General features: G+C 37.5%; 3 protein-coding genes and 1 long non-coding RNA gene across 7 annotated transcripts in view; 2 read left to right on the top strand and 2 right to left on the bottom strand.

Annotated features, from left to right (window-relative positions):
* Positions 1-25,340, top strand: part of LOC309478232 — a 156,937-nt gene that overhangs the window by 121,618 nt on the left and 9,979 nt on the right. The gene's annotated exons all lie outside the window — the stretch shown is intronic.
* The window catches only part of LOC309478109 (uncharacterized protein), a 127,241-nt gene that overhangs the window by 74,507 nt on the left and 27,394 nt on the right, over positions 1-25,340 (bottom strand). The window lies entirely within an intron of this gene.
* LOC309478162 (uncharacterized protein) lies at positions 12,578-17,728 on the top strand. Of its 3 annotated transcripts, none has more exons than XM_082141752.1 (3): positions 12,578-12,688; positions 16,288-16,404; positions 16,606-17,728. In XM_082141752.1, the coding sequence occupies exons 1-3, from the start codon at positions 12,631-12,633 to the stop codon at positions 17,424-17,426; spliced, it is 996 nt and encodes a 331-aa protein (XP_081997878.1). In that variant the 5' UTR covers positions 12,578-12,630; the 3' UTR covers positions 17,427-17,728. The 3 variants fall into 3 exon arrangements, with proteins under 3 accessions (XP_081997878.1, XP_081997880.1, XP_081997879.1); XM_082141754.1 differs by having other exon boundaries at positions 16,618-17,728; XM_082141753.1 differs by having other exon boundaries at positions 16,291-16,404.
* Positions 22,510-25,340, bottom strand: part of LOC309478177 (uncharacterized protein) — a 61,567-nt gene continuing 58,736 nt past the window's right edge. Inside the window, exons 3-4 of the mRNA XM_082141781.1 lie at positions 24,562-24,681; positions 22,510-23,503 (exon numbers count right to left, since the gene is read on the bottom strand). Coding sequence (XP_081997907.1) covers positions 22,782-23,503; positions 24,562-24,681 — 842 coding nt within the window. The 3' untranslated portion in view covers positions 22,510-22,781. The remainder of the gene's footprint in view (positions 23,504-24,561; positions 24,682-25,340) is intronic.

Genomic DNA, 25,340 nt, shown 5'->3' on the forward strand with positions numbered 1-25,340 from the left:
TTTCTGTCAATATGGGGTGCTGTGTGTACAATAATGAGAAAAAAATTAACTTAAATGATTTTAGCAAATGGCTGCAATATAACAAAGAGTGAAAAATTTCAGGGGGTCTGAATACTTTCCGTACCCACTGTAGGTAGGGTCTGTGTACTTTTGCGTCCATTCCTTTTTCCTTTTCGAAAAACATGCTTTCTTCTTAATTCATTTTTAGACTGGTGAAGAAATATTCACATACAAACTTATTTTCCTTATATACAATGCTTATTTAATTGAAAATCAAATAATTGACATACAACTTTTTTTCCGTTTTACAAAAATTTGAAATTTGATTTCTGGATTTGATTTGCACATTTCATGGTATTGTGATGAATGCTGGGAATTTATCTTTTTATTTGGCTTTGGTTCTGCCCATCTGAACCTTTCTGCAGCACTTTTTCGTTGTATTGACTGAAGGCAGGGATAGTTGATCTCACCTGGAGTGGAGGACATTTAAGAGAGGAGAGGTGAGAGAATGGGGTCTCGACAGTGGTGAACGTGACTGGCTTTCCGCACTCGGGAAAGAAATGGGGACGCTTGGTGTTGCATGAGACCGTTAGGGTTTGTCCGTCAACGAAGAGAGCTAGTTAGATCGTATCGGTGTAGTTAGATAATAGTAAGCCTAATAATCAACTTTGCACTTTAAAAATACAACAACCACCATTAATTTTTCGTTTTTCAATTACGGGTTAAAAAAGGAAAAAATAATGGACTCAAAAGTACACGGACCATGGAACATGAGGGACAAAGTCAAAATGAGGCTTGATTATTAAAGGGATAGTTCACTTTGAAATTATATGTTGGTATATTTTAGCTTACCTCAAGGGCATCCAAGATGTAGGTGTCTTTGTTTCCGCAGTAGTTTCAATTTTTATATTTTTAGGTCAAACCGTTCTTGTCTGTCAGTCATATAATGCAGGTCTATGGTCACCACCTCAAAGAGCATGCACAAAGAAGTCCAAATTAAACAATTCCCCATCGTAAGTACACATTGATGGCCTAAGACACAAAACGAGCGGTTTGTGTGAGAAAACGAACAGTATTTATATCGTTTTTACCTCTTGTACACAACCACGTCCAAGTGATCTGAGGGCGTGCGCGCGTTCTTGCTTAGTCTGCGCAAGCGCCGGAAAGGTACAAGAGGTAAAAACAATATAAATACTGTTCGTTTTCTCACACAAACCGCTCGTTTCGTGTCTTTACTTATGATGTGAGATACTTACGATGGGGAATTGTTTAATTTGGATTTCTCTGTGCATGCTCTTTGAGGTGGTGACCATAGACCTGCATTATATGACTGACAGACAAGAACGGTTTGACCTAAAAATATCAAAATTGAAACTACTGCGGAAACAAAGACACCTACATCTTGGATGCCCTTGAGGTAAGCTAAAACATACCAAAATTTAATTTCAAAGTGAACTATCCCTTTAAGCTCAAAGTGTAAACTGTAATCATGGAATTGTTTCTAAATGACCATTTGCACCTGGATAATTGAGAGTGATCGTAAGTGTGATGATCATCTGCTAAATGAGCAACAATGACCACAATTCACTCCTTCAGTCAGTGAAGCTCCCACAGCCGTTCATGAGAGTTTAAATGCTGGGGAATATTCCCATCTTCCCACAGGAGAAGAAGAAGCAAGCAGGAGGAATTACTCCAGGAGAAACTACTGACATACTATTGTAAAGATGGAGATTAAGGAAGAACCCTGCAGAATAAAAGATGAAGATACAGAGGAACAAATAGGTTGGTGTTTTCCTTCATTCTCTTTAATGACTGATGAGGAACATTAAGATGAAAACTGACATATGCAAATAACATCTAAAACTTGATACTAGTAGACTCAGTAGTAAACTGGATTTGTGCAAAAATGAGAATTTGATATTTATTTTTGTTTCTCATGTCTCCTTTTATTGAATTATGGGAATTTAATTTGTTTATTTTAGACCCGAAACCTCCTTATTTCACAAATGAAGATGGAAATGCAGTCGTTTCAAAGAAGGAAGAGAATTTCACACAGAAACAAGCTGGAAAATCTGGAGTGGAAGGATCTTTCACCTGCTCTGAGTGTGGAAAGAGGTTTGTATATAAATCAACCCTGAACAGACACATGATGATTCACACTGGAGAAAGGCCTTATACATGCACTCAGTGTGGAAAGAGTTTCACTTGCAAAAGATACCTGAATGAGCACATGAGAGTTCACACTGGAGAAAAACCGTTCACATGCTCTCAGTGTGGAAAGAGTTTCACTCAGAAAAGCAATCTCAACAGTCATCTGCACCGTCACTCTGGAGTGAGATCATTCAGCTGTGATCAGTGTGATAAAACATTTGTTTTTGTATCAAACTTAAGACAGCACATTAAAGTTCATACTGGTGTGAAGCCTCACTTTTGTTCTGTATGTGGCAAGAGTTTTTCACAACTGGAACATTTAAAAGAGCATGAGCGTGTTCATACTGGTGTGAAACCTTATGTGTGCTCTGGCTGTGGGAAGAGCTGGACTTCATCCAGCAACTTAAAATCACACCAGAGAGTTCACACTGGAGAGAAACAGTACAAGTGCTCACACTGTGGAAAGAGTTTCGCTCGGTCAGGAAACCTGAAAGATCATGAGAGAATTCATACTGGAGAGAAGCCGCACCAGTGCTCTTCATGTGGGAAGAGTTTCACTCAATCATCTAGTCTACAGAAACATAAGAAAAATAATTGCCCGAAGGTGTCTAAGTGAGCAAAAGTTCACTTCCATAATTTGTAAATAAGCAAAAGATGGAATAACCTTTAATACAGTAATTTAATCTAAAATTAGTATTGAAGTTTGATAAGGGGAACTGGTTAAAATGGTTGTGAATTGTATTCTAAGTGTTGCATGTTTTGTTCTTCCGACACCAGTATTGCTCCTCTGTTGTGTTGCACATGTGCAGTAAACACTGAGTGTTACCTGTATACAAGATGAACTGAACAGTAAAGCAAAAATGTGAAAATACTTGTGTCAGTGTCATCGCTCAAGCAGTGCATGGTCATCTCATACAGATGTACAAGAATAATAGTTCAGAAAACTAGTGTGTCGCCATAAAACACTATAATTTATGAAGGGATGTGTTTTGTTACTTTCTGGTTTAATTATTTTTATTGTACATATGAGGCATTTGTGAAACAATGGAAACAATAGTTTAACAAATATCATTCATATATCATATGACGCATATTCATATTAGTCTCGCTGTTTAGAGGTGATGCATTGAGAACATATTGACAACTTTGTTGGATTGAATCACTCTCTGCATATTGTGAAAAGTTGAGAAAAAAAATGAATAAAACTTATGATTTACTTAGGTAATGAATAAGTTTAATTTAGCTTACAATAAATCAAGGGGTTTAACATTGTATTCAGCATTGCTAATGAACCAGTAGTAGTAAACACTTGTTGTGTTTGAAATTTTACAATATGCCATAGTGTGACATTTTAATTCCTTTCTATGTAAAGCATTTTGATTATCTGTTTTAATTTTCCTTGCTTTTATTTTGTTATTCCTTTCTATGTAAAGCACTTTCAACTGCCATAGTGTATGAAATGTGCTATATAAACTTGCCTAGCCTATTCTTTAGCCTATTTCTTTAAAAATAATAAAAAAACAAATTCATTGATGGTTTTTCTATGTATATTTAAAGAAGTGATTCCTCTCATAATATGGAGTCTGAAAAACACATCACTGAGAGAAGATAAAATTGACTTACTTGTTCTACAGCTGCTATCTATTTCTGAAATAAGGTTTAAGGTCTTTTAGGCTCTTACATTAGCTATATGGTTATATGTTACATGTTGTCCAAAAAAGTAATGAAAATTAACTTATTTTTATTAACAAGTTAACTGAAATAATTCACTGTGTCTATCAGACTATTTTTATAGGGAAAAATCTATATCAGGGGCCAAATCTATAAAGAGTAAAATTTTTGTCTTTAGTGTGTCAAAATTCTAAGAATGACATAATTCTACTCTTATTCTAAACTTAAGAATAAGTGTGAATCATAAAGGTTTCTAAGTTTTAAGACTAGGTCTCAGCTCCTAAATTATTTAAGAGCGCTGGAGAGGGATCCTAACCTAGTTAAGAGTAAAGATGGCAGCAGAGAGGAGGAGAACACACACTTTCCAACAAACAAATAATATATTGGCGTTAAATGATGAGTTGATCAAACGATAAAAGCTTGATCATCAAGGTATTCTTTTTGTTACTGACCTTTAAGAAATGTTTTAGCTCCTCCCACTCAACAAATCAATACTCTTAACTGCAGAAATGAAAGTAATAATAACATTTTTGGTGACTGTAAAAATGCATCAGTGCACCGGTGATGACATGAGCTCATCAGTCCACAGCAATAATGTGACACTGATACCAAACACACAGTAGTGGCCAAAAGTGATGTGTGGAGTTAAAAAAAATAAATGTTAATGACCCTATACAACTTTGCATTAGAAATCAAGTTATGATATATATATATATATATATTAGCTTTGGGTTTATACACAGTGGGAAGAACAAGTATTTGATACACTGCCAATTTAACAGGTTTTCCCACTTACAAAGCATGTAGAGGTCTGTCATTTTAATCATAGGAACTCTTCAACTGTGAGTGACGGAATCTAAAACAAAAATCCAGAAAATCACATTGTATGATTTTAATAGTAATTAATTTGCATTTTATTGCATGACATAAGTATTTGATGCATCAGAAAAGCAGAACTTCATATTTGGTACAGAAACCTTTGTTTGCAATTACAGAGATCATACGTTTCCTGTAGTTCTTGACCAGGTTTGCACACACTGCAGCAGGGATTTTGGCCCACTCCTCCTTACAGACCTTCTCCAGATCCTTCAGGTTTCGGGGCTGTCGCTGAGCAATACAGACTTTCAGCTCCCTCCAAAGACTGGCTAGGCCACTCCAGGACCTTGAGATGCTTCTTTCGGAGCCACTCCTTAGTTGCCCTGGCTGTGTGTTTCTGTGGGAAGACCCAGCCACGACCCATCTTCAATGCTCTTACTGAAGGAAGGAGGTTGTTGGCCAAGATCTTGCGATACATGTCCCCATCCATCCTCCCCTCAATACGGGGCAGTCGTCCTGTCCCCTTTGCAGAAAAGCATCCCCAAAGAATGATGTTTCCACCTCCATGCTTCACGGTTGGGATGGTGTTCTTGGGGTTGTACTCATACTTCTTCTTCCTCGAAACACGGCGAGTGGAGTTTAGACCAAAAAGCTCTATTTTTGTCTCATCAGACCACATGACCTTCTCCTATTCCTCCTCTGGATCATCCAGATGGTCATTGGCAAACTTCAGACGGGCCTGGACATGCGCTGGCTTGAGCAGGGGGACCTTGCATGCGCTGCAGGATTTTAATCCATGACGGCGTAGTGTGTTACTAATGGTTTATTTTGAGACTGTGGTCCCAGCTCTCTTCAGGTCATTGACCAGGTCCTGCCGTGTAGTTCTGGGCTGATCCCTCACCATCCTCATGATCATTGATGCCCCACGAGGTGAGATCTTGCATGGTGCCCCAGACCGAGGGAGATTGACCGTCATCTTGAACTTCTTCCATTTTCTAATAATTGCACCAACAGTTGTTGCCTTCTCACCAAGCTGCTTGCCTATTGTCCTGTAGCCCATCCCAGCCTTGTGCAGGTCTACAATTTTATCCCTGATGTCCTTACACAGCTCTCTGGTCTTAGCCATTGTGGAGAGGTTGGAGTCTGTTTGATTGAGAGTGGGAACAGGTGTCTTTTATACAGGTAACGAGTTCAAACAATGTCGGTCGGCTGCAAACATATCTCCATCTCCGCTGTAAAGCAGATGCACCTTTAGAGAGAAATGCACCTTTCATACGGATTACATTATCAGACGACATTTGCTTTCGATTCGAATTTGTTCGTTTAAAAGTGGACATTTCAAGCTTAATATAGGTAGGGTCTGTGTACTTTTGCGTCCATTCCTTTTTCCTTTTCGAAAAACATGCTTTCTTCTTAATTCATTTTTAGACTGGTGAAGAAATATTCACATGCAAACTTATTTTCCTTATATACAATGCTTATTTCATTGAAAATCAAATAATTGACATACAACTTTTTTTCCGTTTTACAAAAATTTGAAATTTGATTTCTGGATTTGATTTGCACATTTCATGGTATTGTGATGAATGCTGGGAATTTATCTTTTTATTTGGCTTTGGTTCCGCTCATCTGAACCTTTCTGCAGCACTTTTTCGTTGTATTGACTGAAGGCAGGGATAGTTGATCTCACCTGGAGTGGAGGACATTTAAGAGAGGAGAGGTGAGAGAATGGGGTCTCGACAGTGGTGAACGTGACTGGCTTTCCGCGCTCGGGAAAGAAATGGGGACGCTTGGTGTTGCATGAGACCGTTAGGGTTTGTCCGGCAATGAAGAGAGCTAGTTAGATCGTATCGGTGTAGTTAGATAATAGTTAGCCTAATAATCAACTTTGCGCTTTAAAAATACAACAACCATTCATTTTTCGTTTTTCAATTACGGGTTAAAAAAGGAAAAAATAATGGACTCAAAAGTACACGGACCATGGAACATGAGGGACAAAGTCAAAATGAGGCTTGATTATTAAAGGGATAGTTCACTTTGAAATTATATGTTGGTATATTTTAGCTTACCTCAAGGGCATCCAAGATGTAGGTGTCTTTGTTTCCGCAGTAGTTCAATTTTTATATTTTTAGGTCAAACCATTCTTGTCTGTCAGTCATATAATGCAGGTCTATGGTCACCACCTCAAAGAGCATGCACAAAGAAGTCCAAATTAAACAATCTAAAACATACCAAAATTTAATTTCAAAGTGAACTATCCCTTTAAGCTCAAAGTGTAAACTGTAATCATGGAATTGTTTCTAAATAACCATTTGCACCTGGATAATTGAGAGTGATCGTAAGTGTGATGATCATCTGCTAAATGAGCAACAACGACCACAATTCACTCCTTCAGTCAGTGAAGCTCCCACAGCCGTTCATGAGAGTTTAAATGCTGGGGAATATTCCCATCTTCCCACAGGAGAAGAAGAAGCAAGCAGGAGGAATTACTCCAGGAGAAACTACGGACATACTATTGTAAAGATGGAGATTAAGGAAGAACCCTGCAGAATAAAAGATGAAGATACAGAGGAACAAATAGGTTGGTGTTTTCCTTCATTCTCTTTAATGACTGATGAGGAACATTAAGATGAAAACTGACATATACAAATAACATCTAAAACTTGATACTAGTAGACTCAGTAGTAAACTGGATTTGTGCAAAAATGAGAATTTGATATTTATATTTGTTTCTCATGTATCCTTTTATTGAATTATGGGAATTTAATTTGTTTATTTTAGACCCGAAACCTCCTTATTTCACAAATGAAGATGGAAATGCAGTCGTTTCAAAGAAGGAAGAGAATTTCACACAGAAACAAGCTGGAAAATCTGGAGTCGAAGGATCTTTCACCTGCTCTGAGTGTGGAAAGAGGTTTGTATATAAATCAACCCTGAACAGACACATGATGATTCACACTGGAGAAAGGCCTTATACATGCACTCAGTGTGGAAAGAGATTCACTTGCAAAAGATACCTGAATGAGCACATGAGAGTTCACACTGGAGAAAAACCGTTCACATGCTCTCAGTGTGGAAAGAGTTTCACTCAGAAAAGCCATCTCAACAGTCATCTGCACCGTCACTCTGGAGTGAGATCATTCAGCTGTGATCAGTGTGATAAAACATTTGTTTTTGTATCAAACTTAAGACAACACATTAAAGTTCATACTGGTGTGAAGCCTCACTTTTGTTTTGTATGTGGCAAGAGTTTTTCACAACTGGAACATTTAAAAGAGCATGAGCGTGTTCATACTGGTGTGAAACCTTATGTGTGCTTTGACTGTGGGAAGAGCTGGACTTCATCCAGCAACTTAAAATCACACCAGAGAGTTCACACTGGAGAGAAACAGTACAAGTGCTCACACTGTGGAAAGAGTTTCGCTCGGTCAGGAAACCTGAAAGATCATGAGAGAATTCATACTGGAGAGAAGCCGCACCAGTGCTCTTCATGTGGGAAGAGTTTCACTCAATCATCTAGTCTACAGAAACATAAGAAAAATAATTGCCCGAAGGTGTCTAAGTGAGCAAAAGTTCACTTCCATAATTTGTAAATAAGCAAAAGATGGAATAACCTTTAATACAGTAATTTAATCTAAAATTAGTATTGAAGTTTGATAAGGGGAACTGGTTAAAAAGGTTGTGAATTGTATTCTAAGTGTTGCATGTTTTGTTCTTCCGACACCCGTATTGATCCTCTGTTGTGTTGCACATGTGCAGTAAACACTGAGTGTTACCTGTATACAAGATGAACTGAACAGTAAAGCAACAATGTGAAAATACTTGTGTCAGTGTCATCGCTCAAGCAGTGCATGGTCATCTCATACAGATGTACAAGAATAATAGTTCAGAAAACTAGTGTGTTGCTATAAAACACTATAATTTATGAAGGGATGTGTTTTGTTACTTTCTGGTTTAATTATTTTTATTGTACATATGAGGCATTTGTGAAACAATGGAAACAATAGTTTAACAAATATCATTCATATATCATATGACGCATATTCATATTAGTCTTGCTGTTTAGAGGTGATGCATTGAGAACATATTGACAACTTTGTTGGATTGAATCACTCTCTGCATATTGTGAAAAGTTGAGAAAAAAAATGAATAAAACTTGTGATTTACTTAGGTAATGAATAAGTTTAATTTAGCTTACAATAAATCAAGGGGTTTAACATTGTATTCAGCATTGCTAATGAACCAGTAGTAGTAAACACTTGTGTTTGAAATTTTACAATATGCCATAGTGTGACATTTTAATTCCTTTCTATGTAAAGCATTTTGATTATCTGGTTTAATTTTCTTTGCTTTTATTTTGTTATTCCTTTCTATGTAAAGCACTTTCAACTGCCATAGTGTATGAAATGTGCTATATAAACTTGCCTAGCCTATTCTTTAGCCTATTTCTTTAAAAATAATTAAAAAAATGTTTCATTGATGGTTTTTCTATGTATATTTAAAGAAGTGATTCCTCTCATAATATGGAGTCTGAAAAACACATCACTGAGAGAAGATAAAATTGACTTACTTGTTCTACAGCTGCTATCTATTTCTGAAATAAGGTTTAAGGTCTTTTAGGCTCTTACATTAGCTATATGGTTATATGTTACATGTTGTCCAAAAAAGTAATGAAAATTAACTTATTTTTATTAACAAGTTAACTGAAATAATTCACTGTGTCTATCAGACTATTTTTATTGGGAAAAATCTATATCAGGGGCCAAATCTATAAAGAGTAAAATTTTAGTCTTTAGTGTGTCAAAATTCTAAGAATGACATAATTCTACTCTTATTCCTAAACTTAAGAATAAGTGTGAATCATAAAGGTTTCTAAGTTTTAAGACTAGGTCTCAGCTCCTAAATTATTTAAGAGCGCTGGAGAGGGATCCTAACCTAGTTAAGAGTAAAGATGGCAGCAGAGAGGAGGAGAACACATACTTTCCAACAAACAAATAATATATTGGCATTAAATGATGAGTTGATCAAACGATAAAAGCTTGATCATCAAGGTATTCTTTTTGTTACTGACCTTTAAGAAATGTTTTAGCTCCTCCCACTCTACAAATCAATACTCTTAACTGCAGAAATGAAAGTAATAATAACATTTTTGGTGACTGTAAAAATGCATCAGTGCACCGGTGATGACATGAGCTCATCAGTCCACAGCAATAATGTGACACTGATACCAAACACACAGTAGTGGCCAAAAGTGATGTGTGGAGTTAAAAAAAAAAAATGTTAATGACCCTTTACAACTTTGCATTAGAAATCAAGTTATGATATATATATATATATATATATATATATATATATATATATATATATATATATATTAGCTTTGGGTTTATACACAGTGGGAAGAACAAGTATTTGATACACTGCCAATTTAACAGGTTTTCCCACTTACAAAGCATGTAGAGGTCTGTCATTTTTATCATAGGTACTCTTCAACTGTGAGTGACAGAATCTAAAACAAAAATCCAGAAAATCACATTGTATGATTTTAATAGTAATTAATTTGCATTTTATTGCATGACATAAGTATTTGATGCATCAGAAAAGCAGAACTTCATATTTGGTACAGAAACCTTTGTTTGCAATTACAGAGATCATACGTTTCCTGTAGTTCTTGACCAGGTTTGCACACACTGCAGCAGGGATTCTGGCCCACTCCTCCTTACAGACCTTCTCCAGATTCTTCAGGTTTCGGGGCTGTCGCTGAGCAATACGGACTTTCAGCTCCCTCCAAAGACTGGCTAGGCCACTCCAGGACCTTGAGATGCTTCTTTCGGAGCCACTCCTTAGTTGCCCTGGCTGTGTGTTTCAGTGGGAAGACCCTGCCACGACCCATCTTCAATGCTCTTACTGAAGGAAGGAGGTTGTTGGCCAAGATCTTGCGATACATGTCCCCATCCATCCTCCCCTCAATACGGGGCAGTCGTCCTGTCCCCTTTGCAGAAAAGCATTCCCAACGAATGATGTTTCCACCTCCATGCTTCACAGTTGGGATGGTGTTCTTGGGGTTGTACTCATTCTTCTTCTTCTTCGAAACACGGCGAGTGGAGTTTAGACCAAAAAGCTCTATTTTTGTCTCATCAGACCACATGACCTTCTCCCATTCCTCCTCTGGATCATCCAGATGGTCATTGGCAAACTTCAGACGGGCCTGGACATGCGCTGGCTTGAGCAGGGGGACCTTGCGTGCGCTGCAGGATTTTAATCCATGACGGTGTAGTGTGTTACTAATGGTTTATTTTGAGACTGTGGTCCCAGCTCTCTTCAGGTCATTGACCAGGTCCTGCCGTGTAGTTCTGGGCTGATCCCTCACCATCCTCATGATCATTGATGCCCCACGAGGTGAGATCTTGCATGGTGCCCCAGACCGAGGGAGATTGACCGTCATCTTGAACTTCTTCCATTTTCTAATAATTGCACCAACAGTTGTTGCCTTCTCACCAAGCTGCTTGCCTATTGTCCTGTAGCCCATCCCAGCCTTGTGCAGGTCTACAATTTTATCCCTGATGTCCTTACACAGCTCTCTGGTCTTAGCCATTGTGGAGAGGTTGGAGTCTGTTTGATTGAGAGTGGGAACAGGTGTCTTTTATACAGGTAACGAGTTCAAACAATGTCGGTCGGCTGCAAACATATCTCCATCTCCGCTGTAAAGCGGATGCACCTTTAGAGAGAAATGCACCTTTCATACGGATTACATTATCAGACGACATTTGCTTTCGATTCGAATTTGTTCGTTTAAAAGTGGACATTTCAAGCTTAATATAGGTAGGGTCCGTGTACTTTTGCGTCCATTCCTTTTTCCTTTTCGAAAAACATGCTTTCTTCTTAATTCATTTTTAGACTGGTGAAGAAATATTCACATACAAACTTATTTTCCTTATATACAATGCTTATTTCATTGAAAATCAAATAATTGACATACAACTTTTTTTCCGTTTTACAAAAATTTGAAATTTGATTTCTGGATTTGATTTGCACATTTCATGGTATTGTGATGAATGCTGGGAATTTATCTTTTTATTTGGCTTTGGTTCCGCTCATCTGAACCTTTCTGCAGCACTTTTTCGTTGTATTGACTGAAGGCAGGGATAGTTGATCTCACCTGGAGTGGAGGACATTTAAGAGAGGAGAGGTGAGAGAATGGGGTCTCGACAGTGGTGAACGTGACTGGCTTTCCGCGCTCGGGAAAGAAATGGGGACGCTTGGTGTTGCATGAGACCGTTAGGGTTTGTCCGGCAACGAAGAGAGCTAGTTAGATCGTATCGGTGTAGTTAGATAATAGTTAGCCTAATAATCAACTTTGCGCTTTAAAAATACAACAACCATTCATTTTTCGTTTTTCAATTACGGGTTAAAAAAGGAAAAAATAATGGACTCAAAAGTACACGGACCATGGAACATGAGGGACAAAGTCAAAATGAGGCTTGATTATTAAAGGGATAGTTCACTTTGAAATTATATGTTGGTATATTTTAGCTTACCTCAAGGGCATCCAAGATGTAGGTGTCTTTGTTTCCGCAGTAGTTCAATTTTTATATTTTTAGGTCAAACCGTTCTTGTCTGTCAGTCATATAATGCAGGTCTATGGTCACCACCTCAAAGAGCATGCACAAAGAAGTCCAAATTAAACAATCTAAAACATACCAAAATTTTATTTCAAAGTGAACTATCCCTTTAAGCTCAAAGTGTAAACTGTAATCATGGAATTGTTTCTAAATGACCATTTGCACCTGGATAATTGAGAGTGATCGTAAGTGTGATGATCATCTGCTAAATGAGCAACAACGACCACAATTCACTCCTTCAGTCAGTGAAGCTCCCACAGCCGTTCATGAGAGTTTAAATGCTGGGGAATATTCCCATCTTTCCACAGGAGAAGAAGAAGCAAGCAGGAGGAATTACTCCAGGAGAAACTACTGACATACTATTGTAAAGATGGAGATTAAGGAAGAACCCTGCAGAATAAAAGATGAAGATACAGAGGAACAAATAGGTTGGTGTTTTCCTTCATTCTCTTTAATGACTGATGAGGAACATTAAGATGAAAACTGACATATACAAACAACATCTAAAACTAGATACTAGTAGACTCAGTAGTAAACTGGATTTGTGCAAAAATGAGAATTTGATATTTATTTTTGTTTCTCATGTATCCTTTTATTGAATTATGGGAATTTAATTTGTTTATTTTAGACCCGAAACCTCCTTATTTCACAAATGAAGATGGAAATGCAGTCGTTTCAAAGAAGGAAGAGAATTTCACACAGAAACAAGCTGGAAAATCTGGAGTCGAAGGATCTTTCACCTGCTCTGAGTGTGGAAAGAGGTTTGTATATAAATCAACCCTGAACAGACACATGATGATTCACACTGGAGAAAGGCCTTATACATGCACTCAGTGTGGAAAGAGTTTCACTTGCAAAAGATACCTGAATGAGCACATGAGAGTTCACACTGGAGAAAAACCGTTCACATGCTCTCAGTGTGGAAAGAGTTTCACTCAGAAAAGAAATCTCAAAGATCATCTGCACCGTCACTCTGGAGTGAGATCATTCAGCTGTGATCAGTGTGATAAAACATTTGTTTTTGTATCAAACTTAAGACAGCACATTCAAGTTCATACTGGTGTGAAGCCTCACTTTTGTTCTGTATGTGGCAAGAGTTTTTCACAACTGGAACATTTAAAAGAGCATGAGCGTGTTCATACTGGTGTGAGACCTTATGTGTGCTCTGGCTGTGGGAAGACCTGCACTTCATCCAGCAACTTAATAAAACACCAGAGAATTCATACTGGAGAGAAACCGTACAAGTGTTCACACTGTGGAAAGAGTTTCGCTCGGTCAGGAAACCTGAAAGATCATGAGAGAGTTCATACTGGAGAGAAGCCGCACCAGTGCTCTTCATGTGGGAAGAGTTTCACTCAATCATCTAGTCTACAGAAACATAAGAAAAATAATTGCCCGAAGGTGTCTAAGTGAGCAAAAGTTCACTTCCATAATTTGTAAATAAGCAAAAGATGGAATAACCTTTAATACAGTAATTTAATCTAAAATTAGTATTGAAGTTTGATCAGGGGAACTGGTTAAAATGGTTGTGAATTGTATTCTAAGTGTTGCATGTTTTGATCTTCCGACACCCGTATTGATCCTCTGTTGTGTTGCACATGTGCAGTAAACACTGAGTGTTACCTGTATACAAGATGAACTGAACAGTAAAGCAAAAATGTGAAAATACTTGTGTCAGTGTCATCGCTCAAGCAGTGCATGGTCATCTCATACAGATGTACAAGAATAATAGTTCAGAAAACTAGTGTGTTGCCATAAAACACTATAATTTATGAAGGGATGTGTTTTGTTACTTTCTGGTTTAATTATTTTTATTGTACATATGAGGCATTTGTGAAACAATGGAAACAATAGTTTAACAAATATCATTCATATATCATATGACGCATATTCATATTAGTCTCGCTGTTTAGAGGTGATGCATTGAGAACATATTGACAACTTTGTTGGATTGAATCACTCTCTGCATATTGTGAAAAGTTGAGAAAAAAATGAATAAAACTTATGATTTACTTAGGTAATGAATAAGTTTAATTTAGCTTACAATAAATCAAGGGGTTTAACATTGTATTCAGCATTGCTAATGAACCAGTAGTAGTAAACACTTGTTGTGTTTGAAATTTTACAATATGCCATAGTGTGACATTTTAATTCCTAAAGCATTTTGATTATCTGTTTTAATTTTCCTTGCTTTTATTTTGTTATTCCTTTCTATGTAAAGCACTTTCAATTGCCATAGTGTATGAAATGTGCTATATAAACTTGCCTAGCCTATTCTTTAGCCTATTTCTTTAAAAAAAAAAAAAAAAAAAATGTTTCATTGATTGTTTTTCTATGTATATTTAAAGAAGTGATTCCTCTCATAATATGGAGTCTGAAAAACACATCACTGAGAGAAGATAAAATTGACTTACTTGTTCTACAGCTGCTATCTATTTCTGAAATAAGGTTTAAGGTCTTTTAGGCTCTTACATTAGCTATATGGTTATATGTTACATGTTGTCCAAAAAAGTAATGAAAATTAACTTATTTTAATTAACAAGTTAACTGAATTAATTCACTGTGTCTATCAGACTATTTTTATTGGGAAAAATCTATATCAGGGGCCAAATCTATAAAGAGTAAAATATTAGTCTTTAGTGTGTCAAAATTCTAAGAATGACATAATTCTACTCTTATTCCTACACTTAAGAATAAGTGTGAATCATAAAGGTTTCTAAGTTTTAAGACTAGGTCTCAGCTCCTAAATTATTTAAGAGCACTAGAGAGGGATCCTAACCTATTTAAGAGTAAAGATGGCAGCAGAGAGGAGGAGAACACACACTTTCCAACAAACAAATAATATATTGGAGTTAAATGATGAGTTGATCAAACGATAAAAGCTTAATCATCAAGATATTCTTTTTGTTACTGACCTTTAAAGGGGTAAAATAATGGTACATGCACTTTTACAAGTTGATTGTACTGAAATGTGTGTTGGCAGTGCCTGTACACAACCATCATAAAATGATAAAAAAATGTAAATCTCCTTATATGTTTTCCCCTGTCTCAAATCAAGCCGTTCGATTTTGTGACGTCACAAATTCGACGCCCCTCCCATGATTGTTGATTGACAGCAGCATTTCAACACAGACCCGCCCTCGCTCGTGAGCGAGCTGTCTGTCACCGCATTGTTGATATGCTGGAGTAGAATGGCGTCAGAGATTGTGGTGTTCTGTTCTTGGGTGCAATAACGAACACAAATTGCTTTACAAATGAGGCTCAGTATAAAGCTGGTTTTGCTAAGAAGCTGCTCCTGGAAAAAAAGGATCGGTACCAACTATTCGTGTTCCTGCTGCACCTCCAGAAGAAGTGAGTGTAACGTTTTATTAACCTTTATATTAATAATTATATTAATATTTGCAAATAGCTAGCACGCTCCACGATGAATGCGTCTAAGGTTTACATTCAGGGTACATTACGGCATGTTTTCTATGTACGACGTTCTCAATATAATTCATAATCCCACGTTTATAATGAACAACGCGTTATGGTTATTGTGTTATGGTTATTTCAAACAGTGCACAGAACAGAGGGGCGGGGTCAGCAAAGCGCATTATCATTTAAAGACACATGCACTTAAACGGCGTGCTGAAAACAGAGCTGTTTTTGACCAGGTAAAATTTGTGTTTTCTTACAATACTAATGAGAATTTTTAATTAAAGTATATCACAAACTTTTAATTTAGGCCCTAAAGAATCATATTAGCTTGTACAAAAATGGCATTAAATGACCCCTTTAAGAAATTTTTAAGCTCCTCCCACTCTAAAAATTAATACTCTTAACACAGAATTGAAAGTGTGGATTTTTTTTTTTTTGCTTCTGTAATTAGAACAAAACAATTAAAGCTAATTGAGAGTGATTGTAAGTGTGATGAGCATCTGCTAAATGAGCAACAACGACCACAATTCACTCATTTCAGTCAGTGAAGCTCCCACAGCCGTTCATGAGAGTTTAAATGCTGGGGAATATTCCCATCTTCCCACAGGAGAAGAAGCAAGCAGGAGGAATTACTCCAGGAGAAACTACGGACATACTATTGTAAAGATGGAGATTAAGGAAGAACCCTGCAGAATAAAAGATGAAGATACAGAGGAACAAATAGGTTGGTGTTTTCCTTCATTCTCTTTAATGACTGATGAGGAACATTAAGATGAAAACTGACATATGGCAATATATCTAAAACTAGATACTAGTAGGCTCAATAGTAAACTGGATTTGTGCAAAATTGAGATTTTGCTATTTATTTTTGTTTCTCATTTATCCTTTTATTGAATTATGGAAATTGATTTTTATTTTATTTTAGACCTGATGGAAGTGAATGAAGACAAACAGCATCAGTTTCAAAAACCTCATTATTTCACAAATGAAGATGGAAATGCAGTCGTTTCAAAGACTGAAGAGAATTTCACACAGAAACAAGCTGGAAAATCTGGAGTCAAAGGATCTTTCACCTGCTCTGAGTGTGGAAAGAGTTTCATATATAAATCATATCTGAACAGACACATGATGATTCACACTGGAGAAAGGCCTTATACATGCACTCAGTGTGGAAAGAGTTTCATTCTCAAAGGAGACCTAAATATACACATGAGAATTCACACTGGAGAAAAACCGTTCACATGCTCTCAGTGTGGAAAGAGTTTCGGTTACAAAAACTCTCTTGATGATCATCTGCACTCTCACTCTGGTGTGAGATCATTCAGCTGTGATCAGTGTGATAAAACATTTGTTTTTGAATCAGGCTTTAGAAGACACATAACAACTCATGCTGCTGTGAAGCCTCACTTTTGTTCTTTTTGTGGAAAGAGTTTTTCACAACTGCAAAGTTTAAAAGTGCATGAGCGTGTTCATACTGGTGTGAGACCTTATGTGTGCTTTGACTGTGGACAGACCTGCACTTCATCCAGCAACTTAATAAAACACCAGAGAATTCATACTGGAGAGAAACCGTACAAGTGCTCACACTGTGGAAAGAGTTTCACTCAGTCAGGACACCTGAAAGATCATGAGAGAGTTCATACTGGAGAGAAGCCGCACCAGTGCTCTTCATGTGGGAAGAGTTTCACTCAATCATCTAGTCTGCAGAAACATAAGAAAAATCATTGCCCGAAGGTGTCTAAGTGAGCAAAGTTCACTTCCATAACTTGTAAATAAGCAAAAGATGGAATAACCTTTAATGCAATAATTTAATCTAAAATTAGTATTGAAGTTTGATTGTTTGATAAGGGGAACTGGTTAAAATGGTTGTGAATTGTATTCTAAATGTTGCATGTTTTGATCTTCCGACACCCGTATTGATCCTCTGTTGTGTTGCACATGTGCAGTAAACACTGAGTGTTACCTGTATACAAGATGAACTGAACAGTAAAGCAAAAATGTGAAAATACTTGTGTCAGTGTCATCGCTCAAGCAGTGCATGGTCATCTCATACAGATGTACAAGAATAATAGTTCAGAAAACTAGTGTGTTGCCATAAAACACCATGATTTATGAAGGGATGTGTTTTGTTTCTTTGTGGTTTAATTATTTGTATTGTACATATGTGCATTTGTGCAACAATGGAAACAATAGTTTATCAAATATCGTTCATATATCATATCACGCATATTCATATTAGTCTCGCTGTTTAGAGGTGATGCATTGAGAACATATTGACAACTTTGTTGGATTGAATCACTCTCTGAACATTGTGAAAAGTTGAGAAAAAAATTAATAAAACTTGTGATTTATTTAGGTAATGAATAAGTTTAATTTAGCTTACAATAAATCAAGGGGTTTAACATTGTATTCAGCATTGCTAATGAACCAGTAGTAGTAAACACTTGTTCTGTTTGAAATTTTACAATATGCCATAGTGTGACATTTTAAGTCAAGTCAAGTCAAGTATATTTGTATAGCGCTTTTCACAATACAGATTGTATCAAAGCAGCTTCACAGTATTAAATTAAAATAATACAACAAGGTTTTTTTCTAGTGGAATTTATTGATTGATAAAATTAAATTAAATATCCCCAAAATATCCCCAACTGAGCAAGCCAAAGGCAACAGTGGCAAGGAACCGAAAAACTCCATCAAGTGACCTAATGGTGTCCTAAAACTCCATCAGGTGACCTAATGGAGAAAAAAAACCTTGGGAGAACCCAGGCTCAGTCGGGGGCCAGTTCTCCTCCAGCATTTATGAGCTAGAGGCCGGATTGTAGTTTGAACTGTAAGATTAAAAATATTATATGAATGCCTGGCTGAAGAGATGCGACTTTAATCTAGTTTTAAACTGGGAGAGCGAGTCTGAGCAACGAACAGTATCAGGAAGACTATTCCAGAGTTTTGGAGCCAAATGTGAAAATGCTCTCCCTCCTTTGGTGGTTCTGGATATCCTAGGTATGACCAAAAGCCTTGAATTTAGTGATCTTAAAGAGCGCGATGGATTATAGGGTGATAGAAGATCCGTTAAATAGACTGGAGCTAAGCCGTTTAGGGCTTTATAAGTCAGTAGCAATACCTTGTAATTAATACGGAACTTTATAGGTAACCAATGCAGTGATGATAAAATCTGTGTTATATGATCATATTTTCTTGATCTCGTAAGAACTCTAGCGGCGGCATTTTGGACTAACTGTAGCTTGTTTATTGAGGATGCAGGACAACCAGCTAATAAAGCATTAGAGTAATCCAGTCTCGAGGTCATGAATGCATGAACTAACTTTTCTGCATCAGAAACTGATAGCATATTACGTAGCTTAGCAATGTTTCTAAGGTGGAAAAAGGCTGTTTTTGTAACATATGAAATATGATTTTCAAAAGACAGGTTGCAATCGAGTATAACACCCAGGTCTTTTACTGTAGCGGATAAAGTAACAGGACATCCTATGATGTTAAAGTTGTATTGTGCGAGGTTTTGTGGGCGGTTTTTTGAACCGATAAGTATTACCTCTGTCTTGTCTGGATTTAATAAAAGAAAATTACGCGTCATCCAATCTTTTATATCTTTAACACACTCTGTCAATTTGGAAAATTTAGCGTTTTCATCCGGCCTTGATGAAATATATATTTGAGTGTCATCAGCATAACAATGGAAACTAATTCCATGTTTCCTTATAATATTTCCAAGTGGCATCATATATATTGAGAATAACAGAGGGCCTAACACAGATCCCTGCGGCACTCCATAGTTTACTGGAGTTAAGATCGATTTTTCTCCATTTAAATAGACAAAATGGTAGCGGTCAGATAGGTATGATTTGAACCAGCTTAATGCTTGTCCTTGAACACCAGTATAATTTTGTAGTCGATCTAAGAGTATTGTGTGATCTATAGTATCGAACGCAGCACTAAAACTAGTATTGAGATACAGCCTTGGTCAGAAGCTAAAAGTAAATCTTTTAAGATCTTTTTAATAAAATTTTAATTCCTTTCTATGTAAAGCATTTTGATTAACTGTTTTAATTGTCCTTGCTTTTATTTTGTTATTTTTATTACTTTCTATGTAAAGCACTTTCAATTGCATGAAATTGTGTATGAAATGTGCTATATAAACTTGCCTTGCCTATTCTTTTGAAAAAAATGTTTCATCGATTGTTTTTCTATGTATATTTCATGAGTTCACATCTACATATAATTATTACGGTAAAGGTTATGCGTATTTGGCCGGCTGTCCGGGTGGAGGGCCCTGAGCTCGGAATTTCTGCCCGAACCCAGAGTACTCCCCCCGTTGGTAAGAGTAGATGGAACTAGAAGTGAGGAGATGGGGTGGAGGTGGGATGCTGATAAACTGTCAAGGAACAGAGGTGGGTTCTGCTGTTATTTATCTTGTCCTGAGTTGATTACTGATTGATCTCCACTTGTGCTGATTGGGTTAATTATCTGCACCTGCTCCTCCCGAACCTTGTTAATAAAACATAATTTCATGAGTTCACATCTATATATAATTATTACGGTAAAGGTTATGCGTATTGGTATTTGGCGTGCTGTCCGGGTGGAGGGCTCCGAGCTCTGAATTTCTGCCTGAACCCAGAGTACTCCCCCCAAAAGCAAAAGAGCAAAAGGACAGCCGCCAGACTATAGACCCCCCAAAGACGCAGCGAATTTGGCGGGCTGGTATTTCAATAAGCTTGATCGCTTGACCGGGATATCTATATGGTGTTGACGGGTGAGTCCTGCCAACCGATGGACGGGGAGCGGCGGGATTCGAAAAACCGGCTGACCGGGAGGGCCCATGTAGCTTCTGACGTGAGCGGCTCAACAGCGTCAGGATATTGGGCTCTACCGACTGTCTGCGAGGTGGAATGAATTTGAAAATGCTGGCTGGGCAGAAAAGATAGATAAGTGTCGAGTCCGCTGAGAGACCAATGCTCACTGGACAGAAATATGAAAAAGGTAGATACATGCTGTCTGCTGAGAGACAGTGCAATGCTCGCTGGACGGAAAACAGAGAAGAGATAGATGCATACTGCGGACGCTGAGAGACCAATGCTCGCCGGACTGGAGAGAGGAAAAGATAGACGTGCTGCGTCCGCTGGGAGACTAATTCACATCTCCCATTTCTAATAAAAATTTTAGATAAAGTAGTTCTATGTCAGCTTGAAACTTTTTTTTTGATATATTTCAATCTGGTTTTAAAAAATGTCACTCTACGTAAACGGCGCTTGTTAAAGTGCTCAATGACATTTTTTTAGCCACTGACTCTGGAGATTCGGTAGCATTGATACTCCTGGATTTAAGTGCATTTGACACGGTAGATCACAATGTCCTGCTATCTCGTTTAGAACACCTAGTTTTTCAGTCAACATTGGTAACTACCGATCTACATCAGTAAACATGTGGAATTTCTCAAGGCTCCACACTGGCTCCGATGCTGTTTTCTTTATACTGTACATGCTTCCTTTGAGTACTATTTTTTGAAAATATGACTTGAGTTATCATTGCTATGCAGACGACACTCAAATGTATTTTCCTCTTAACCATGGAAAGAATCTAGAAGAGATGGCTGATTGCCTTGAGGATGTGAAAGCATGGATGTTGCACATTTTTTTTAAAGTTTGAATGAGGAAAAGACTGAGGTTATAGTGTTTACACCTTCCAGTTTACATGATACAACAAATATAAATCTTGGTACCTTGACACCATATGTGAAGCCATATGTTAAAAACCTGGGAGTGGTACTGGACAGTGCCCTAAAGCTTGATAGACAGATCAATCAAGTTGTAAAATCAAGCTTCTACCAGCTACAAACCCTGGTAAAAATTAAGTCTATACTCTCAGTCTCTAACTTCGAAAAAGTTATACATGCTTTTATCTCTACAAGGCTGGACTATTGTAATTCGCTTTATGTGGGGATCAGTGAATCATCCTTTAACCGCCTTCAAATAGTCCAGAATGCCGCTGCAAGAGTTCTGAAAGGGAACTCGAAAACGAGATCATATAACTCCTGTCCTTAAGTCACTTCACTGGCTGCCAGTGCGCCATAGAATCACTTTTAAAGTTTTATTACTAGTTTTTAAGTCATTACATGGGATGGCTCCATCATACCTCACGGACCTATTGACTGTTCATCAACCATCAAGAGCTCTTAGGTCTGCGAACCTAGGCCTTCTGGTGGTTCCGAGAACAAAACTTAAGACTAGAGGAGACGTTTTTTTTAGCGCCGCTTCTAGACTCTGCAACAGCCTCCCTCCTGAAATCAGAGCTGCACCAACTCTGTGCATCTTTAAAGTGAGGTTAAAGAAATTTTTATTTAATCTGTCGTATGCAAATTGAATGTTGAAGCAACTGTCCTGTTGTTGTCTTTGTTTTGTATTGCATCATGTTTTTTCCTCTGTATAGCACTTTGGTCAACGGAAGTTGTGTTTATTTGTGCTTTATAAATAAACTGATTGATTAATTGATTGATTGAAAGATGGAGATTAAGGAAGAACCCTGCAGAATAAAAGATTAAGATACAGAGGAACAAATAGGTTGGTGTTTTCCTTCATTCTCTTTAATCACTGATGAAGAACATTAAGATGAAAACTGAAAAATAACAATACATCGAAAACTAAATACAAGTAGTAAACTAGAAATGTGTTTAATTAAGAATGAACTTTATTTATTTTTGTTTCTCATTTGTCCAGGAGGAGGGAGAGATTATATAAATATTTCTGAAAATATATGAAAAATAGGCCTATATTTATATGAAAAAAAAAGATATATATATATATATATATATATATATATATATATATATATATTCACATTTTTCCATTGTCCACAAAGAAACAAAACACATCCCTTCATAAATTGTTTTATGGCAAAACATAGTTTTCTAAACTATTATTTTGACCTTCCCCAAAGGTTCCCCCTTGTCAAACAATCAAACTTCACTACTAATTTTAGATTAAACTACTGGATTAAAGGTAATTTCATTTTTTGCTTAATCTATATACCAAATTATTTACAAGTCATGGATCTGAACTTTGCTCACTTTGCTCACTTAGACACCTTCGGTCAATGCTTTTTCTTATGTTTCAGTAGAGTAGATAAATTACAGAAACTCTTCCCACATGAAGAGCACTGGTGCGGCTTCTCTCCAGTATGAATTCTCTTATGATCTTTCAGGCTACCTGACTGAGAGAAACTCTTTCCACAGTTTGAACACTTGTATGGTTTCTCTCCAGTATGAACTCTCTGGTGTCTTATTAAGCTGCTGGATGAAGTGAAGGTCTTTCCACAGTCAAAGCACACATAAGGTCTCACACCAGTATGAATACGCTCATGCTGTTTTAAATTGTCCAGGAATGAAAAACTTTTTCCACAAAAAGAACAGACGTGAGGCTTCACAGCAGCATGAGTTGTAAGGTGTTGTTTTAAGTTTGATTCCACAACAAATGTTTTATCACAGTGATCACAGCTGAATGATCTCACTCCAGAGTGACGGTGCAGATGATCATCGAGAGTAGTTTTCTGAGTGAAACTCTTTCCACACTGAGTGCATGTATAAGGCATTTCTCCAGTGTGAATTCTCATGTGTCTGTTCAGGTTTGATTTATCTGTGAAACTCTTTCCACACTCAGAGCAGGTTAAAGATCCTTTAACTCCAGTTTTTCCAGCTCGTTTCTGTGTGAAATTCCTTTCAGTCCGTGAAACGAATGTGTTTTTATCTTTATTTTTCTTCTTCTTCATCTTCTTTTGAAACTGATGTCTTTTGTGTTCATTCACTTCCATCTGGTCTAAAAAAAAAAGTCTAAATGAAAAGAAATTCAGGGAGACCCAAATCATCAAAGTTTTCAGATTAAAGGGATACTTCAGGACTTAGCATTAAGCTTTGTATCAGTAGAAAACCTGTAGTATTTTCGAATTACCGTGCTTTCCTCTCTCATATCCCCCTGATGAGAGATTTATGTATTTTTTGTCTGGGAAAAATCCTCCGATGACATTTTTTGGCCAGAGGCTAAAGACTACAGCCAGTAGGAGGGGCTGTTCCGCATGTTCTCAACCCGCCCATAGAGGGATCTCAGTCACAAAATGTACACACAGTGTCAGCCGTCTTTCTTTGGAAGCTAAGCTAGCAGGCTCTTGTTCTGTGGAGAAAGCTGAGTAGTAGGGGTTACCATCCTCTTTTTCCCGGACATGTCCGGCCGTCGAGATCATCCAAAATGTCAGGGAGTCGCCAATCATTGTTTACATGCACACCTTTTGTTTCAGTCTAACTGAATTCATTCTGATCGGTGAATCTGAATGTAGTGTTTACATGAACACTAAACAAGTGATCGGTTGATGTGCGTTTTAACATTGCTAAGAAAATTCCCGCTCCTCCGTGAGAGATACGAGACGGGTGCTTCTCAGTAATCACGCCACCGGCCTCGCGCCATTCTCCCGTGCCCCTCAGCCTCGTCCTGCTCGCCGCAGTAAACAATGAATGGCGACTGTAGAACGCAAAAGCCGAATCCCGGACATTTTGGGTGATCTCGAAATCCTGGGCAAACTCGTCACGGAGTCTCACTAGTAGCCTAGCCTTGTTGTTTAACTGCGCTCTCTTACCGGGAGGCGTGGCTTGGGAGTGGCCTCCTAGGGCAGCGAAGCAAGTGCATTCTGGGAGTTGTTGTCTTTCATCCACATAAGCCAAAAATACATTTTCTGGCTCCAAATTCAAAAATAATTTCACATTTCTTCTACATAAATGACCAAATTTAAATACACATTAATCTTTCCAGAGGTGAAGTATCCCTTCAATTTGAATGTCTTAATGTTTAATCAGTCATTAAAGAGAATGAAGGAAAACACCAACCTATTTGTTCCTCTGTATCTTCATCTTTTATTCTGCAGGGTTCTTCCTTAATCTCCATCTTTACAATAGTATGTCCGTAGTTTCTCCTGGAGTAATTCCTCCTGCTTACTGCTTCTTCTCCTGTGGGAAGATGGGAATATTCCCAGCATTTAAACTCTCATGAACGGCTGTGGGAGCTTCACTGACTGAAGAAGTGAATTGTGGTCAAACGGTTGCTCATTTAGCTATGGTGGCCGAGAAGTGCAAAACAAAACACAATTCCGAAACCAAAACAACAAATTTATAAACGCAATGGAAAGACTAAAAACAAATTAACAAGTTAGAAAACACAATAACAATAAATAAAAAAAATCAGAAAACACAACAACAAATCTGAAAACAAATTGGCATGTCAGAAAACACAAGGACAACTCAGAGTAAACGGTAGGTATATGTGGCGAATGGAATACTGACCGCTGATTTGACAAGACATCTGTCAATCAAGACATTCAGAAAGTACAGCAGAACGCAGAAGGAGAAAGTCGATTCGCGTGTGCATGTGTAAATAGAGCTGTATCATCTACGATAATAATTGTGTTTTTTTAATGATGTGCGAGCTGACATTATCGAGTTTCTCACTCACTTGGCAAAAAACAAACAAAAACACTTTTAGAATCCAGTAATGCCCCTAAAATTCCAGATATAGGGACAATGCCCCTGCGTGAGCTTTTGTCTTATATATGTTAAGCACAAGCAAGAGTGCTGTTTTTTCCACATGTGATATTAATTTTATACAGATC

Source organism: Leuciscus leuciscus, assembly GCF_965113295.1.
Source record: "Leuciscus leuciscus genome assembly, chromosome: 16".
In the NCBI taxonomy this organism is placed as follows: Eukaryota; Metazoa; Chordata; class Actinopteri; order Cypriniformes; family Leuciscidae; genus Leuciscus; species Leuciscus leuciscus.

Bases quoted from the DNA above. Each gene is read 5' to 3' on its own strand.
- LOC309478162 (XM_082141752.1), top strand. From the start codon at position 12,631: ATGGAGATTAAGGAAGAACCCTGCAGAATAAAAGATGAAGATACAGAG. The intron at 12,689-16,287 runs GTTGGTGTTTTC...ATCTTCCCACAG, and splicing joins AGATACAGAGGAACAAATAG to GAGAAGAAGCAAGCAGGAGG. The intron at 16,405-16,605 runs GTTGGTGTTTTC...ATTTTATTTTAG, and splicing joins AGATACAGAGGAACAAATAG to ACCTGATGGAAGTGAATGAA.